Genomic DNA, 19,121 nt, shown 5'->3' on the forward strand with positions numbered 1-19,121 from the left:
GTGTTGGGGGGTTGACAGACTGTGAGATAATTTATAATCTGGTGACCCTAACTCAATAAAAACAAAGTCAAAGAGGCAAAGTTTGATCAAAGATTAATGTGCATCCACACTCTATTTCCACCTTTCTAATGCCTCCATCACATCAAGTTCCTGACTTAAAACTGGTGAGTCAGTCGAATAAGACGACAGCCTCCAGAAATGCCACAGGTGACTATTCTGTTAGTAAATGTAGCACCCTCTGGCAAAAAAAATAAAACACCCTAGGGATCTTTAATAGATCTTATTACCATTTGAGGTAGTGGCTGGAAGGTTTATGAAAGAATGACTGGTTTGTGATTTTAATCAAATCAGAACCCCCTGTGGCTGTGGAGACGACAGAAGAGCCTTGCCGGACAGGGTATTAGCTCACCCCGTACTGACACTTTAAATTGATGTTATCAACATGGTAATAGACCTACTTTTGCCAGCTCCCTTCATGCATTATGGGGAATGACAGCTTACTTAAGGACTACATAAACCAAATCATATTTCCTCCAGATTCTCTGTCTGCTCACATTTACCTCAGTATCTGCAAGCAGATGGCCTGGCCTGTGTGTCTCCTGTGCCACCCGTTGAATTGGCACTTGAATCATATATATGGCATTGTGTCCCTTTCAGTAGTACCTGGATAATCTCAGATTAGACTGAACTTTATTGATACCCTTGGTGATTATTCTGTTTTAGTAGCAAGATAACAAGAAACGTGACTAAAACCAAAAAGAAAAAAGAAATTACAGGGTTGCCAGCAGGATATGTTAGGGTGTAGTGGGTGGAGGTTGAAGGAAATAAAGGTAAAATGCACCAAGACATTACATGGTTATGATACTAAAATTGATTATAAGGCATTGTGTCCCTATGAGAATTAGTTGCGAAATCTACAATTAAATTGTATTTATACTCTTGGAGATTATTATGTTGTAGAAACAAGATAAGAATAGAGACAAAAGAAGGAATAAAAAACATGTTTGTAGAATAAATAGAGCAGGAAGCATGTGACTGCATAATTGGTCCAACTGAATGTAAAAATGCATGCATAACCTCTTATAACAGAATTTAATTATTATTAATTATTTAATGAGTTTTCATCATTCAAAAAGAAACTTGCATTCCTCCAGTATTCCAAAAGTCTGGTTTTGGAAGGTTTACTAAGTTGCTAAGTAAAATTTAAGTACGATTAAATATTTTTACGAAGCAAAAGGTAGATAATAAGAATAATAACAAAAAAGGAGGTGGACCTAGTGATAAAAAATAATATTAAAAAGAAAAATAATATACTGTGGGTAATAGACTTTATCTTAATCAATCTTAAAGGTTGCCTACTGTATAAGTTACATGACTAGCTCCGTCTTTCCTGCTCTCCCCACACATGAAGGATTATACAATAGAGGTGCCATGTTATATGATGTTCTCAGTTAAACTAAAAATTAAAAATCAGTGTTTTGCATTGTATGACACTATAAATGTTAGACTACGTACAGATTATGACGTCTGCATTGTGAAAACTTTTGCTGCAAATGCTACTCTACACACAATGCAGATAAGTGACAAATTTAAGGAAACAACAACAACAACAACAATTAACAAGTGGAGAAACATCACAGAGATGTTTTATACATACTCACTGTATGTATAAATGATATTAAAATTGCTATGCCGTTACCTCTGAAATCATCAGATATTACTTTATACCTACATGCACTATTAGGGGACAGGCCTTTCAGTAGCAACTTTACTAGCACATAATGTGCTACTCTCCATTAGGTATAAGTGGGGCACAGAAAATATTATGTGTTGGTGGCATCTGCTTGTGTACTGATATACTGCAGTGCTGTAACATAAAACAATCTCACGTGTGCTTTGAAATATTAACAGGACTATTTTGGGGTCTGTAGTAGTTTCAGTTCTTTAACAATGCCACCAACACCAACACATCTCAAAATTCACTTGCAGTCTATGAATATGTATTAAAAAAAAACTGCTAACAAGCTGAATTTGTGTTTTGTCCATCTTCTCAACAAAGTTAATATACTGTCCTGCACCACTCCCCAAAAACTAGCTACAAATGTACAAGTATGGCTAACATGTTGAATGAACCTGTTACCAAGGAAACAGTTGCCAAGGAGCACCCACAGGTTATAGACTGACGGCATGCACACCGTTGCAAAGTTGAAAAAGATAAATATAGAGCATCCATGTTTTGGAAGCCATTTTTATCCGTAGTGCTAAAACGTAGCATGTCACAGGAGTGAGCTGTTACCTTTGGAGAATACGTCAATGTCAGCTCCTACAGGAGGGCAAAGCTCTTTCTTTCATTTCATGCATGAGGGACCTCTTCCATATTTTGTTTCCTCTGCTCACTACTCATTTCCCAAAAGGGGAAATTAATAAAAACTTGAGTGCAGAATAACAGAAGAAAAAAGAAATACAGTCTATTAGGAAATTAGATCCTGATGCAAAAAATGACTTAGAGGTTTGCAATTTAGGATATGAGATAATAAAAACTAAAATTAAGCAAACAGTCACTCAGGCTCAATGTAAAGGTAACAACTTCTAGCTAAGTTAAAGTGGTTTACATATCTGAAACAATATTTCATCACGGCATCTGTTTGTGAAATGAAGACAAACACTGAATATCTGACTACTCATTTCACTTCCAAACATCTTTACTTCTGTAGAATCCCTGTCTCATTTGTTTTACGTTTGTTTGGTAAATTAGGTGGAGAGCACAGTCCCTTCCAGTAAGACTAGACTGAAAAGAAAAAAATAAATAAAAGTACTAAAATTAATTAAATTGTTTGAGCGGGGATACAGTATATTACACTGTGAATCCATTACGGAGAAAATGCCAGCGCATTTTAGTCATCACACTTGAAAATTGAATTAACTTTGCTACTGAGGTGCTACTTTTCATGCAAATGAAATGACATACCATATATAAAACTTTGGATATGCCTCCACACCCATACATACGCATGCACAAAAAGATATTTTGGCACATATGTCTCCTGTAGTTGATTTTAATGAACTTCATATGAAAAGTTGTTGGAGGCACGATGGAAAGTGTGTCACCTTGGCATTTATCTACAGGTGCTTATTCTGAACTTTAAGATTATGCAGCATGTTGGCTGTTTTTTTCTTTTTCTTTTTTTTTCACTGGGAAGGAGTGTGGTGCCTTAATGGACTTGATAATGGGGATCTGTCTTGTGACAGCCATTACCGCCTGAGTTTAATGCGCACTCTCGAGGTAGTATGTTGACATTTTCAGCTTGGCACAACCAAAGGCTTGGCTTGTCACGCATGCTGCTCCTATGTGCCCAGCCTTTCAAGGATAATGAGCTAATTTGTTTTTCAACAGGGCAGTGCTAACGTTAAGAAGAGAGCAGACTTTCAGGGTAAAGTCAGTTCCTTTTCCGAAAGAAAGAAAGAACTGACTCCTCAATGTGACAGAGAATTGCTTTGAATTGTATGTGCTCATTCTTCCAGCGATTTTGTGCACAGTTACTTTATTAGGCTTTAGGTCTTGATGTGGTTCTTGAAAGTGCAGGCTCATTATTTAGTTCAACAAGATAATGAAAGATGAGAGTAAAAGTGTGAAAACCTTTTGCCTGTAAAAGCAACATCTTTGTAAGAAATTGAGAAAGCAAAACTACACATTGTGTAACTCTTCATAGACTACACATGCATTGGTTTTCAATATTTTCACTTTAAATATAATCATTTGATTAGCAAGTTAAAGACAGAAATCCTTAATTACACTGGTGAAATAAATTAAGTAGAAATGAATAATAGATAAGCTGCTGACTGTTGCTATAATTATTTTTCGTGCAACCATTGCATGTAAATTCAAGATAATAACCGAAGCTTATTGGAACTTGGGAGATTCCGGTGTTCAGAATTAAAAACACTTGTGACAACAAGGAGTGAATATAGATTATTGTTCCTTCAAGGAGAAAAAAACGTTACATCTTCTGCATTAATAAATCATTCAAATTACTTATGGAAGTCAACCTCCTTTTTCTTTTTTTTTCCCCACCTGCTGCTGGCTGAACTCCAGGGATTCTCGCAAGGATTTAAATTCCTGGTGAAGAATCTCCACCAAGGACAGCCTTGCATCAAAACTGGACAAACGTTGGTCAATTGACTCCAGTATGTCGGCAATATCTTTGCCAGCTGGCGATGTTGTGCCGGGGGAATCTGCCGGGCGACATCTTTTCGACGACGGCGTCCCAGATTTGGCCGGGGAAGATGCACTCTGGGCCTTCTTCATTACGAGATCCTGGAAGCACTGATCGATGTAATATTGGAGAGCCTGTAAACTCTCCCCGTTGTTCTCCAGGGTGTTGGAGATGAGTTAGACAAATGTTGTTAGTTATGTTGTTAGTTATAAGACAATTGATAAGTGTATTTGGTAATACTGAGGCTTAAAGGAATTTGTTCAATTCTAAACTACCATTCGCTTTAATTTTCCCCAAAATCTCCAGCGTCTGACGTCAGTTACAACACGAGTTGCTTACCTTGTCCGTCACTTCCGTCACTTACCGTCACTTACCGTCACTTACCGCACCCCCATCTCCTTAAAAATATTGCTTAGAATGGAGAATGGCTTAATGAGATATTCTATTTGCCATAGTTACTACATTACGTTACTGTTCAAAGGTCTTGAGTCACACATTGTTTCTTTGCATATTACTAGCAAAATAGGAAATCGGTGCATCGATAATTCAAGGTACAGTACTTATGGCAAAAACAGAGTTTGTACAGTCTCAACAAGTTTAAAATCAATTCACCTTTATTCTTCAGCATGGCTTGAACTTTCTTATACAAGCTTTCTTCAAATTTCTTAGTCTTCAGAAGTATCTCTCTAGGATTCTTGAAGGACCTTCCAAAGCTCTTCTTTGGATGCTGCTTGCCTTTTGTTCCAATCTCTATCAAAATTGTCCCATACTGCTCTAGTACTCTTAAGGTCCAAACTCGACTCTAACAGCCTTTTCTCACTGCTTTCTTGGTTAAGAATGGATTCTTGACAGCCAGCCTTCTACTGAGGCCATTTCTCATGAGATTTCGGTAAACGGTAGCTACAAAGGACCAAATGTATCTCTCAGGGCTTTCAACTACTGCTGCTGTAGATGTTTTTAAGGCTGCAACTTCTGTTGTCCTTCTTCTTGTTTAGTTTTCTATTTTTTAAGCACATATTGCACACCATACTAAGATGTGCCAGGTTTTCAGCTAATAGCTCTTTGGCCAGGATACCAATGTATCTTTGGTATGTTTATTTAACTAAGTGTTTAGGTGACTTACTAAAAAAGGAAAACATTCTTCTAAAAATGGCTGGGTACAAGAACTGGATAGAAAATGAATGCAAAACCAGAAACTGAGCACAAAAATATTCTCAAAGAACTTTAGAAAGCCAGGAGAACCATTGCTCAATACCACATTAAATTAAAAGTTTGGTTCTTTCAAAGCAAAGTATAAAGAAACTTAAAAAACTCAACTTGTTCCCTGTTTTTTTTTCTTCTTTTTTCAAGCAACAAAATAACTGAAACTACTGAGTTTAAACTGACAACATCCATCTTCACAGAACTGATCAAACTTGTGCCAGATAGATAAGATAGCCGAGAAAGATTAATGCATGACATATTCATTACTTTTGCACATCACACTCCTCTTATTAAGTGTGTTCAGATAAACACCAGAGCGTATTAAAATAACATCCCATGTAATTAGCCGACCTAATATCCTTAATCGGAGTGATTTTAATCTGAATAAAAAATTGTGCGCATGTAACAGCTGCTGCTGTTTGTTTACTGTTGTTCACACCATTACCCTCATCTTAAGACCCCGCTTGTGTTAATTGCAATTTCATTAATGATTACTTCTTTAAAAATGACCACCTATAGTATTTACAGGGTTTGCTATGGTGAAGGGAAGTTATGTTAAAGATCATTTGAACAGATTCAGGACGTAAAATTGACAGGAGCTTTCAGAGTGTCATTGTTTTCTATTGATGCGTGCAGATCAAACATATGTGTTTGATCTGACAGAGGTTTGGTTCAAGTCCACAGGTGGTTAAGTACTGTTCACTCTCTGAGTTTAGCCAGTGTTTCAACCAACCACTCATACCCCAATTGTGGCCCCTTTCAGCCGTATTGATCGACGACATTTTTTAATTTAGATGTGTCATGTTAAAACACTGAACAATAAATTTGTGACTTGAATTTTTTAGCATAAAAAAAAAGAATTTTAATATCCTATACTAATGCCAAAACTTAATTACACAGTTTTTGTGTCTTTTAACAGCCTGACATTTAATTTGTGTATTGCTCAGCTCAGCAGGATGAATCAACATCGTGAGCCCATCAAGTTGATTTAACACGTAGGAAGAAGGCTGTTTCTCCCTCTGACTTAGGTCTTAGATAATGGTGGGAGTGGATTTCAGTGAATTACTTTGCAAAGTAGGTGAACACCTATCTGCCATCAGGCTTGCATAAGAACACATGTCCAGCTTTGTTCAAGCTGTGGGAACAGGTGGCTGTGATCTTATGTGCCAACATGAGGTTTAGTGGAGATGGTAGACTAACACACTAGCAATGTGTAAGCCACTGAAAGAGGGAATATAATATAAATTGGAATAGGGAAAGGTATCGAGGATATTTCTTTACAGTAAAAGAAACCTAAAACTTAAAGTTTTGCTTAGAAAATGTAACATAAATGGTGCGAGAACTAGTTGGATCAGTATTGCACAGCATTGATCCAAGATGCTATTTTTCACAGAAAATGTACTGAAGGCCAGTGCCCAACAGCATTGAACTTGTGCTAGTAAGTTGTGCCAAAACACTGTGCAGAGTACATGTGGAAACCATAAGCACACATCTTTATCTCTCAAAATGCTTCTGCTCCCTATTCATATGGGATGTTTGGGCTACGTGCATCCCAGTACAAAAAGGTAATAATGCCAGCAAAGCTAATAATTGAAAGCACCAGGTTTAATACAAAACAGTGTTAACAGCATGCTGTCATTTAAGACTTAAATGGAATCTATTTGGGTTTTCTAGAGTAATCTAAGCTTATTGGAGTCTGCTACAGCAGTATAAATCACAAAATAATCCTTATATGAATTATGCTCGGCCTTAGTGCAGCCTTTCAGTTTAGCCCGTGTCTAAAAGAAACTGTGTCAGTTCATTTTATGGAATCTTTCATCGGATCGGCTTCCCAACACAAATCAAAGATTTGAACAGTAGGTAGGTGGCATTATCTTGTGTTTTAAATGATCATATTAAGATCATTAAAAAATGAACAGCAAGTGTATAGAGTGAGTTTGAAGCTGGAGCTTTACAGTATAAATGGCAACAACAAATGAGAAAAAATGTCTTTTACCCCTTTTCAACATTTTTCTGGGATTCATTCCAGACTATAGAAATTCATATCTACCCACAGATGTGCCTAACCACATCTAACTGTAGCAGCTCCACTATTGCTACTGGACCATTAGCTGCTGCAGACAAGTTGACTTATAAAGTGAACTCAGAGTTGCCAAAAGAGCTTAAAAACTTGTGTCTGTGAGATGCCATGGGGAACTTAACCCTCTCAGGCTCAAATTAAACTTTTTATTACTAATGCACAACCAAGTCCTGCAGTGGTACTTCTGAGTAAAACAAACTCATAAAATATGCATGTGGGGTAATCAGGTTGTTAGTTTTTAACTGTTTCAAATCGGCAACGCCTGCCTTGAGAGGGTTAAAGGGGTTGTCCTCTGGAGCCCTCAAATCTCTCTACACTATTATCATATAAACCACATGTTATCCCAGTCCCAGTATAATGCCTAATGCAATCATCTGTTTTGCAGATCGACTTTATTATTAGTTCCTAAAGAGCTGCCAGTTATGTGACCACAGTTGTATTTATGTACGTATTTAAAGTTTGCTCATTTTAATGTAGCTATGGTTTTGTTTTGTTTTTTTAATCCACCGACTGAGAGTCTCACATGCTGCTACTGTTGCACAGAGAAAGATGGCACTTATGCTAATTCATTATTTATCTTGCATGTTTAAGGTATTGTTTGAGATGCAGATGGGCTTAAACAGACAAGGGCAGGTTGTGATAAGCAACGTGCAGGGTGACATTAACAGGGCACACGCGAAGCAAACCCACAGACATCAGATGAAAAAGAAAAAAGGCTAAGAGAGATCTGCAGACAGGGAGAAAGAAAAGGAGACCAGAAAAGTACAAACAGAGAGAGACAAAGAAAGAGATGATATCAGAGCAAATGACACATTACCAAGAGAGCGCGTGAGATGTTTCCTAATTCCACTCAGTCTATCCCTGTAGTGAATGAGTCATGATTATCCTCTGAAAATGCTAGCCAATCTTTCTTGATAACGCCATCCAAATCAATCATCACAAAACCCAAACACATGTTTACCACATCAAAACTAGGTTTGCTATTCACCTGATTCAACATTCAGCACGCTGCTGCCAATGAAGCACCTTGTCCCAACAGGCATGGCCGCATGTTAATTCCAAGAAGGCTAATCAGACAAGCATAAAAAGAGAAGAGAGAAAAATACAACATGCACGTACACACACGCACACACATGTCATTGCGTAAAAGACTGTTATGTGTATTACACTGACCATATTAGCCCTGGAAGCTACAGTGGCTGTGCTGATGGGAGAACAAGTGACAGAGTCAAAAGCAGTCTGAAAAAAATAAGGGACTTAAGAGATACCAAAGAAACAAAGAGTGGTGGGAATTCATTTAAATGGATTAATATATATGCAGTTCCAGATTGCCATTTGTCCTCTTGTTCTTACAGACATCAAGTTAATCTTAGAAGTAGAATCACTGTCTTTAATGTTACTGCCTCAGACTCCACACACATGTCTGCTCTGTGAACTACATCAAAAGCTCGCTGCTTCAGGGAAAAGGGTTAAGTCACTGCTGATTGCTCAACAATTGAAACTGATGCCATAAGGCATGGCAGCTAGTTGTATCACATTCTGGTGCTGTTGTTTTTATCATTGTCTGGTGGCATCTGCTTCACTGTCAGAATGGCGAATAATCAATGACTCAGCAGTTTTTGACAAATGTACATTGGGTGTGCCATCAAGTTTTTCTATATGTTTGTTTACCTTGTTTACAAAATGTACAGGGAGTGGGTTCCTTTAGGTCAAGCTCTTCTCGCAGCCTGCAGAGTACACTATATTTCTTTTCCTTTCACATCCCCTGGGTACCAGCAGCCAAAAAATATCCCCGAGCATAAATTTCACAAGGCACAGCAGCTATCTTCTTTTGTCAGCTCTGATGTCATAAATAATAAGATCCAGCTCTCAAAAGCATACTTAACATGGAAACCCAGAGGATGAGACATGAAAGTACTAAAGTGCACGCTGGGCCTCATTCTAAACACACAAACCATTCTGATTTTCAACAAAATGTAGATTTTGTTATTGATTGCCGCTTCTTCAGTTCAGAACACGAAGAGAGAAAAGGAAACAATAACTCCATTTGCATGCTTTTGGAAGATGCAACAGTGATTGTTACATACAGTCTATAGATTTTGCAACAAAGCAACGCACTGTTTCTCTGTGAGCTCTAAAGCCGGTATACGCATGGTGCATGTAGTTGGTGCAACACAATCGCTGTGGTGGTTTTAATGCACACAGTTTGGAAAAGTGAATGTGCCTCAAACATTGTGCCTGATAGGACTAACAGGAACTAGTGTAGCGTGATTTAAAATACTCTAAAAGATGCCAGCTATGTGTCATTGTTTGTACTGCAACACTGCCACTGTCACACTGAATTATTTACAAGTCAGCAAAGGCATTTTAGCCATTAGAAATTCACAAAGTAATGGCAACAATTGGCTTTGCTGAGAAAGTAAAGAGCAATTGACTTCTGAGTTCTTGCTCTAGTAGAAACATTTTTTTTTTTAAGTATAACTATTAAACTAATAAAAACCAACAAGTGTTTATAGCATGCATCATATGTAGAAGTGGGCACACTGACATGGAGATGTACTGTAATGCTTTTTAGGCAGCATTAGAAGAGAGATTTCAGAAGACGGTTAACAGGAAATGATGACTGCATGCACTTAAATGTGTTTCAAACACCAGCACCTATCTGAAATCTAATTTTAATACAAAAGACTCCAATAAATGCAATGTCTGGTAAAGCCTATGACTTAAATGTATGTTGAGACTCTGAGTTATTTATTGAGTTAATTTCTGAGGCAATAGGCTGTAATGATATTGCATTGAATTGAATTACATCGTGAGGTTTTCCTGGCCCCAGTGGACAAATACAAATTGTACATTAAAGTTCAAAAATCACAAAGGTAATATTTATCATTGCATTCTGCTGAGCTGTAGGTCTTTCTGTTATTGAATCCACCCCCTGAATATAAGCAGTTTTCACTGTACTAAGCTTATTTCTGCTATTCTGCCTGTCACTTATCTGGAGGGTATAATTTACTGAAGTGAAATACTCCATCACAGTTTAGATGACGTGGGCAGTCTTAGCATCAATAGTATTGACAGGGTATATGTACCCTTATCGTAGTCTGACAGATGAGAGCAGGTACTAGGAAAGGGCCATGGATTTTTATCTTCCCAAAAGAGAGCACAAGATGAGATTGAGAGAGTGAAGGAGAGAGCTTGATTTAGAAATGGTTCATGCCTACTGCAGGTGCAATGTTGCCGTACATTTATTTGTTGAATGGAGTCTTGGTCCAGCTGCCATATACTGATCTCTCCCATTTGTCCCTCTGTGTGGTGAAGTCCTATTATGTTGTGGGAAGCTGCCAAAAGCAGTGTGGAAGGACCCATTTATAAGAAATGACACAAAACATCCCGTCTCCTCTTAGCTGTGCACAATATGGACCTTTTAAAGCTCTTGCGAATTATCCACCAGCTAATACATAAAAAGAAGTCCACTGTGCTCCAAAGCCATCAATGACTAATTCAGCTGCAGAGCATTTCAATCCGAGCCCTTCATATAGTAATCAGTGTAGTGTGCTGACGGAGTTGAGTTTGAGCCAAGTAGAAGTTTAAATGTAAACATATGGTGGGTTTTAATGATTATTTAAAGCAAAAATTCAATAGAATATTCAAGCTGTGGTATTTTCTTTGTGGAAAATTAGTTAAATCAATAATTTGTTAAAATCTGTTTTAATTACATTCAAGTTAATACTGAAATGTCATGATTTTGATATTCAGAATAAATACATGTGCGCTTATTATCAAAACAGCAAAAAGCATTGTAGCACTTTAATACTCTGACAAATAATCCCAGATTAATATAAAATCTCCCCGCATAAATGAAGATAAAGCATTTAATTCTGAATCTTGTATTACAAGCTGTCTCAATTAGATCAGAGTTACACCACTGTCACTGTAGGGAAGAGTTGTGTTGACAACACGCAGCATTTATCTCAGTGGTGATTCTCTCCTTTGTGTCCTAGGATCGGGCTCTGAGTCAGAGCAAACTAAATGAGACTGTCTTATTTAGGCTGTGAAATCACTGAGACAGGCCCAATTTATGCAATATTCACCAAGGCAGTGGTGTGGTGTTTTGTTTCATCCCTTCATATTACATTGGTAAAATGAGGGCGAGACACTGATGACATCCCGTTTTCGTGGGAAAACAGATTGCGGTGTCTTTTTTCAGTCTGGTGTCTTGATGATAATTTTCTCGCTCCATGGCCCATCTGCACAAAACTGAACTAGTCGGATGAGGCGAGGACTTGAGCAGAAAAAGGCCATGTGCTTTTGCTGATCAGGGAGGAATGTATTTTATTGTGATGAGAGCTTTATCAAGTTGTTAAAGATATGCAGCTTTGATTAAAAGTGTTTAAAAATTCATACACCTACTGAATTCATTGTCCATCGATCAACCATATTGTTACTGATAGAAGAAAATGACGAATTCTCCACGTGGCCATGATAGATTACTGAATCTCTCTTTCCAAATACAGCAACTTCTGCTTCCCTATTTGAGCTGTTACTTTGTAGCATCCTGTGCCTTAATTTGTAGTTTATAAATTCTTCCAATTAGTTAAAGTAAATGTTAATCAACTATGTGAATTTAGAGTATTTTGCATGTGTTATTCTGGAAAAGTGAGGTTTTGTATATGACACATGAATAAGAGTGCTGTTGTATGCTGATTCTGGTTGTCAGATAGCTTGCAGGAAATGAAGGATGGCCTCTGTCGACTTCAGGGGGAACATTTAAGAGTCATTATTCCACCATTATCATCCTTGCCAATGACTATAGAGTACTCCTCCCTCCTGTCAGTTGGCTGTCTGCTGTTTAATGGGCCTGGGGTGTCCATTACGAAGCCAAAATGGCTGAAGACACTTTAGCCACGGCCTGCTAAAAGCACCTGAAACACAGAGGTTAGGGGAGGTGACTCTGTCCTGATCCTATAGTACAAATGAAGGTGACGATTCCAGTTCACTGCATGACAGCTGATGGAACATTAGGTAAATAATTACACTATACATGAAGCACAAAATACAGATTTATAATCAGTCAATAAATTGCATGTTTAACATTTTGGGGATGGTTATGTTTGCTCAGATGCGATGATAAAGTAAAATTCCCAGTTCTAACCTGGCTCAGTACTTGTATTTCAGGCACACAGTGTGAAACATTCAAATGAAAGGTTCTCATATTAATGCCATGTCACTCAGTCCTCGGGATTCACCTTTCACTGATATCCTAAAATCAGCCAGTGCTTTCCTTGTAAAGCTCTGCTTTTGAGCTTTGAATCTCACACTTAAAATAAAAATAAAGGTGTGCAGATTAGGTTAAAATATACCAGATACTAAAGTTTTTGTTAAGTTTGCTCCTTTTTGGGAGGTTTTTTATTATCATGTCCTTCTGTGCTGCCTTACATTAGAAAAGTCATTTGTGCAACCAGTAGTTTATTTATACTGCAGTTTATTATGCTACAACTTAATACTCGCAGAAATGTGTTTTATTACCCATAAACCCTTTGGAACTTTATACTTCCTGCCCGTGCCTTCATTTTAAAAAATGGCTGTCCCTTGGTAATCAATGAAATGTGCAAACTATGCATTTCTTCTTTTCTGTATTCACCAAAATCTGAAATGGACAGTTCCAAACTCATCATTTCAACTTAGAATTCATATATGTTCTGTCAATGGACAAACTGATCCAGGTCTATTACAAGTATCTTAATGGCACAGGAAGCTGGAATTCAAGCCAATATTACACCCTTCCCAACCCTGTAAAGTTTGTAGTGAGTAGGCTGCACCTGAGAGTGAAACTTGTTAAAAGAGAATCGGTAACTCTTGGGAACAGACTGTTTCCAGTGTGTAGTTCAATACATATTGTTGTTGCCAACAGACACATTTAGATGTTGTATCCAAGTTGAAGCATGTACTAGATTTGATCACTGCTGCTGACATGACTTGGGCAACATAAAGGTATTTCATGGTGCCCTACAGAAAATTTGCCAAATGCCCTTATGCACACCTTGGCTTGCATGTATGACTGTCTGTCTGTCTCTCCCACTCATGTACAAACTGTAAGACACTTTCTGGCCTGAGGAACATTTTCTTGAATTCCCCTGAGCATTCGTGCAAAAAGCAACCAATAATCTCTCCACTACTCCCACACCCCTTTCCTAATTCTCTCGCATTTCTATTCTTATTCTTTTTTTCTTGTTTTACTTAAACCACTACAACCACGAATACAGTGCATGCCCGTCTACCTGAGATGCCCGATATTCCTTCATTCAGTCTCCTATTTAGTATGTTACTTGGTTTCCTCATACTTCCTCTAGTCGTGATTTAGAGTGCCCTAATGTAGTCATGTGCATGCAGTCAGCAGATGAAATCGCCATTTGTCACATTAATAGTCCAGCTCTTCTGCCATACTTTCTCCCACACACATCCACAGTCCTCTCCCACTATGTCTCCATTCAGTATCATCTCGCCTCACCACTTCTTCTCAGACCCTTATTCTCATTTATTTTCATCACAAAAACCTTCCTCTTTTTTTCACTTTTGCACGAAGGTTTTAATATCATGGTGTCTTACTTTCATGTTTATGATATGTTTGTGTACTTATTATGAAGGGGTTTGAATGATATAATTTGGTATTAGACTGCATCATTTTTCCTTCGTGCCAGATTCTGTAGACACTGAAGTAGACCATATAATTAGGAAGTATTATGAAATTCAGTGAGAGAACATTTAATTGCTGTTTTGTACATTATGCTCAGCTGTTTGTGCAATTATAAAAGCCCTGCTGTGCGAGAGACAGTGAGTTGAATTTTAAAAGCAGCATTTGTCATAGACTGTCCCATGTCACATGCAAAATTTGACGATCCCTGTAGTAGATGATTATGCAGCACATAACAGAGATAGAGCTTGAAATTAAATGCAAATTCAATATTCTTCATTTAAGCTGTTTTGCATTTGTATTCCTATCACTTTCTCTTTTGTGGTGATTGTGTTTTTCTCTGTTTTGCATCTCATAACTAAAGGGAAAACGGGAGCATACTCCGGGGGAAGAGTTAGGTCAACATTAAAGGCTTGACACTTGTTCATCTTAGAAACATGACAGGAATATAAGATGAGAAACTGATACGGGGTCAGAATGAGTCTTAGGGCTTGTGAAAATAGCATAATGCAATACATTTACACAGGTTTAGCAAATTTGATGAAAATATAATAATAATTAAATAATAATAAAAATAAATAAATTATTTTTTATCTGTAAGAGGGTTCAATAAGCACTAAGTTTTCAAAAAAATATAATTTTCTGCCAATAATTTCATGATTCACACTTTAAAGGGTTAAATGTAATCAGTTATTTTAAGATATAAAAGTATCTCATTGAGTACCTCATCTTTGAAAGATGTGTCATTTTGTTCCGCTAGATGTGGTGACCTTCCCTAAGAGGATCAAAAATAGATTCCCCCCCCCCCCAAATTGCACGTGTAAATAGAGATGTAGGGACTTTAAAACCACCACAGACATTACAAGCATGTGTCTGCAGTCCTAATCCGTGCTTGTTTACAGATTTTCACCACCATTACACATAAAACCAAGAGAAAGAGTGAAGGATATGTAGGACCATATCAAGCCGGGACTCACATGAGGCATCATTACATCTTAAAATATTCCTGTTTTTTATTCATGCCAGATTCTTCCCACTTAGCCACCACTTCTGTTTTGATAAGAACCCCACAGTCTCAGGTAGCTCACTGCTGTTTTCAAGTAGCAGTTTCCATTAGCAAGCGCTTTCCCTTTTTGTCTGTGGACAAGGATTAGAAGATACACTCACTCATCGACCTCATCTTCCACTGAATCTCTCAGCTACACATTATATTATAACTTTAGGGCAAACGTCCAACTTTTAGTGATCATTTCTCAACTAAGGGTCAGAAATAATCTTAAGTAGGATATAGCATCTTATTTTTTTTAAGACCAAGTGGAAAAAAATATGTTATTTTAAAATTAAATCCATGTCGGAATTGATTATGTTTTCATATCTTATTCCTTTTCTTCTTCTAATCTAATTTTCTCAATAAAATGTTTCTCAGTGCTTTGCCCTTAATTTCTTCCTGCGTTCTTTCTTTGCGTATTCACAAAGTCTGTTTTGTTTTGTTTTTTGTCTTCTGTCCAGCATGCGAGCTGATGAACCAAGGGATCCTCGCGCTGGTTACATCTACGGGCTGTGCAGCTGCAAGTGCCCTGCAGTCTCTGACAGATGCAATGCACATCCCCCACCTCTTCATTCAAAGAAATGGGGATGGCGCACCCCGTACTGCCTGTCAGCTCAACCCGAGCCCAGACGGAGAGAGCTACACACTGGCTGCACGGCCACCTGTTCGAATCAGCGACGTCCTGCTCACTCTTGTCTCTGAACTGCACTGGCAGAAGTTCATCATCTTTTACGAGAGCGACTACGGTGAGTTGGGAAAAACGAGAGCACCTTAACAACAAATATATCTCATAAACATGACATTTGTATGTAAGATGGTTTCACTGCTTTCATTTAAATGTAAATGTCCAATAACTATCTTCAGAGATGAAGATCAGGCTGCTGCTGCAGTAAAGCCGTATTAACGCTGAGAATTCATGTGCCGAAAAGAATAGACCAAGTGAGAAGTAAGCTGAAGGAACATCATCACTCCCACACAAACATATACTGTAGTTCCACACTGTTAAAAAATAAATCAAAGGTTCAGGAGGGAAAAAAAATAACGACATCTCACTGCTGCATTCAGTTTTAGCAGTATTGTCATGAAGAAACAAGTATGAGCTTAATTGGCTCATTTGTGGTGCAGTCATCTGTGAGGATGTGTCCCAACAGTACTTTATATATTCTCAAATGTTCTTCATTTCTGTTTAATTATTTTCACTATGAGTTCCCTGTGAACCAGACCTTTTGTGACCCACATTTGGGAAATGCACTGTGGATCAAGGAGTGATTGGCAAGGCAGTGGAAGGGTAGGAGAATGAAGTGGGCATATAAAGCCTTTTGCTGCATTTCCATTCATCAGATGAGACTTTGTCTCTGCTGGCTAATCTTTTTAGTTCTGGGAAGAGTGGAGTCCAGAAGGCAGTATAAATCAGTTTTATTTTTCCAGTACTGGAAACAACTGAGCTAAAGTTGATATAGCGTATAGTAAAGCAAGCCATCAGAATACCGGGGCCCCAGGCAAGTTCCCAACCGTAACTTGGTCACTTTAGCAGAGTCCTCCATGTGTTTGACATGTTGGCTTACATTTACAAAGCTCTGTCCTTGGATTTCCTTCTGTCATTGCTACTCTTTGCAGAAATGCACTCTCAGCATTGAGTTGGATCAATGAAAGTCCACTACAGAAGGAAACCTGTCTTTGCTTCATTTTGACAAGCTGTCTTGCTTTCTGAATCTTGTTTTTCTTTCTGACTAGCTGTCTATCTGACTAACTAGCTCTCTAAATGTCTGTCTCATGGGGTCAGCATGTGTCTGACCATCTGTTTTTCTATAGATCTTTCCTAGTCACTGGCTCGCTGCCTATCTGTGGTAACCAGTGCTAACTGTCCTTTTTATAATGAGCTTGACTGCCTGCCATGTGTTTTGTTAGCTATATAGAGTGGATAGCTTAATATCTCTGACTAACTGTCTGTCTTTCTATCCAGCAAAACCATTCTTTGTGTGTCTCAATTCCAATCATCATACTTTAATAGATTCATGTGTAGTTTGGGAAATGTTAAGGCTTTATTTTGTCCTTGTTCACAACACATATCCTAGTCAGCATAATGTACTATAAATTTAGTTAGAGGTAACCTTCAAATAATTATTTTCATTAAAAAAAAGAGACAATGGTTAGAAAAATAATGCCACATATCATGCTGGCTTTTCTGCTGATGAGCAAACAAAAGTAAACAGAAAGAAAAATCCCAATCAGATTCTTACTTGCCTGTGGTTTTCTTTGAAACAGTGCAAATTCTCCTAAGTACAGTTTGTTTGGGTTTATTTGTTTTTTTGGTACTTTGCAAGTAAGTTGTTCTAAACACCCTGGAAAACTTTCCATAGTCCTTTTATGGATTCAGGCTGTCTCAGTTGCTTCTGTCTCTACATGTAATCTGGGACTGACTCAGTGATGTTCATAACGGGGCTCTTTGGAGGCCTTGCCATCTGTTGCAGGACACTGTCCATCCAGTCACTAAAGATAGGTTTTTTAGCACTGGCTGGTTACTTGGCCTCTTTCTCCTGCTGCAGAATAACATTTAGGACCAGTCAGACACGTCACACATGGTGTTGTGTGGTGGATAAAAATCAGAACATTCAAAATAACTCAGAATTTTGCACATTGCGGTATGCATATCACATGAAGAAGACTTGGCTCATCAAGAAGCTGTTCTAACAAAGTAGCCTTTTTTAAGTATGCTAAATTAGACACTACAAAGTCAGCACCACTGACATGTGTGCTTGTGTTACACTATTTAGCTCTGAACTTATTTAATTAAGGAATGTAGCGGCTAATTAGGATCCTCATCACAGAACAGTCCAAATACCCGTGGTGTCTGCTTTAAAGCAGTGACACAGTGACTGACACAACTGTCTGCAAAGAAAAGTGCTGTCTGTTAATCTGTCTAGGCATTCAGTGAATGTCGAGCTCTTACATATGTTGATTTGAGTTACATTTCTGTGGGACTTCTGGGAAACTTTTTTAGCACTGGTACCAATAGAATAATAAATTAAAGAAGATATTTTTTATGAAAAGAAGAAGCCAGAAAACAAAAATATGCACATATAAAACAGGAACTACTTGTTTTATATGTTAACATTAATTAACATTAATATTGTTAAAATCACCGCCCACCCCCCACGCACAGGGTGATCTACGCTAACTTGCTAATGGAGATTTATCGCGTTAATGCGGTTAAAGTCATTTTAACGATATTAATGCTTACAGCACTAGTATGTACATATATGTATGTATATATATATATATATATATATATGTATGTGTATATATATATATATGTATATATATGTATATATATGTATGTATATATATGTATATATATATGTACATACATATATGTGTACATATATGTATGTACATATATACGTACACATATATGTATACATTATGGTCTGAAAAAAAGGTTAAATAGACTTGAACATCAACTATTCTAGAAACGTTTTAATAATATTGCTTCGTGTCCATATTCAGTCATGTTCATATGTTTATTTGGCTGATTTACTCAGTACCTTATCCCAATCAAAAAGCAGTCAGTGTGAAATGTGCAATGTAGTGATAGTTGAATTTGCTTAACTAATCATAATCTGTGCAAGCAGAGAAAAGTTAAAAACATTTAATTAGACGTTACCGGTCCACTGCATTTACTTGATTCAGCCAGTGGACTAAAATGCTCACGATAAATACTGATTTATGTTTAGGTTTGAAAATGTTTCACTTTCTGAAAGACTCTCTGTAAGCAGAAAAGTCAGACACTTTCTTTGAACTTTGACTGAGTTATGATATAGAAAAGGTTAGTAAAGGCATAAACCTGGAGTTGAACTACAAGGTGACAGATGGTTGTTAGTGCTG

The 19,121-nt window shown here is 37.6% G+C and overlaps 1 protein-coding gene across 4 annotated transcripts in view; it reads left to right on the plus strand.

Moving 5' to 3' along the window:
- grid1a (glutamate receptor, ionotropic, delta 1a) overlaps window positions 1–19,121 on the plus strand; it is a 261,832-nt gene that overhangs the window by 148,607 nt on the left and 94,104 nt on the right. For all 4 annotated transcript variants that reach the window (XM_006783669.2, XM_035904886.2, XM_006783670.2 and 1 more), the window contains exon 3: window positions 15,698–15,982. In XM_006783669.2, coding sequence (XP_006783732.1) covers window positions 15,698–15,982 — 285 coding nt within the window. The remainder of the gene's footprint in view (window positions 1–15,697; window positions 15,983–19,121) is intronic.

This window comes from Neolamprologus brichardi, chromosome 13 (assembly GCF_056152115.1).
Source record: "Neolamprologus brichardi isolate AB-2024 chromosome 13, ASM5615211v1, whole genome shotgun sequence".
Taxonomy (NCBI): Eukaryota; Metazoa; Chordata; class Actinopteri; order Cichliformes; family Cichlidae; genus Neolamprologus; species Neolamprologus brichardi.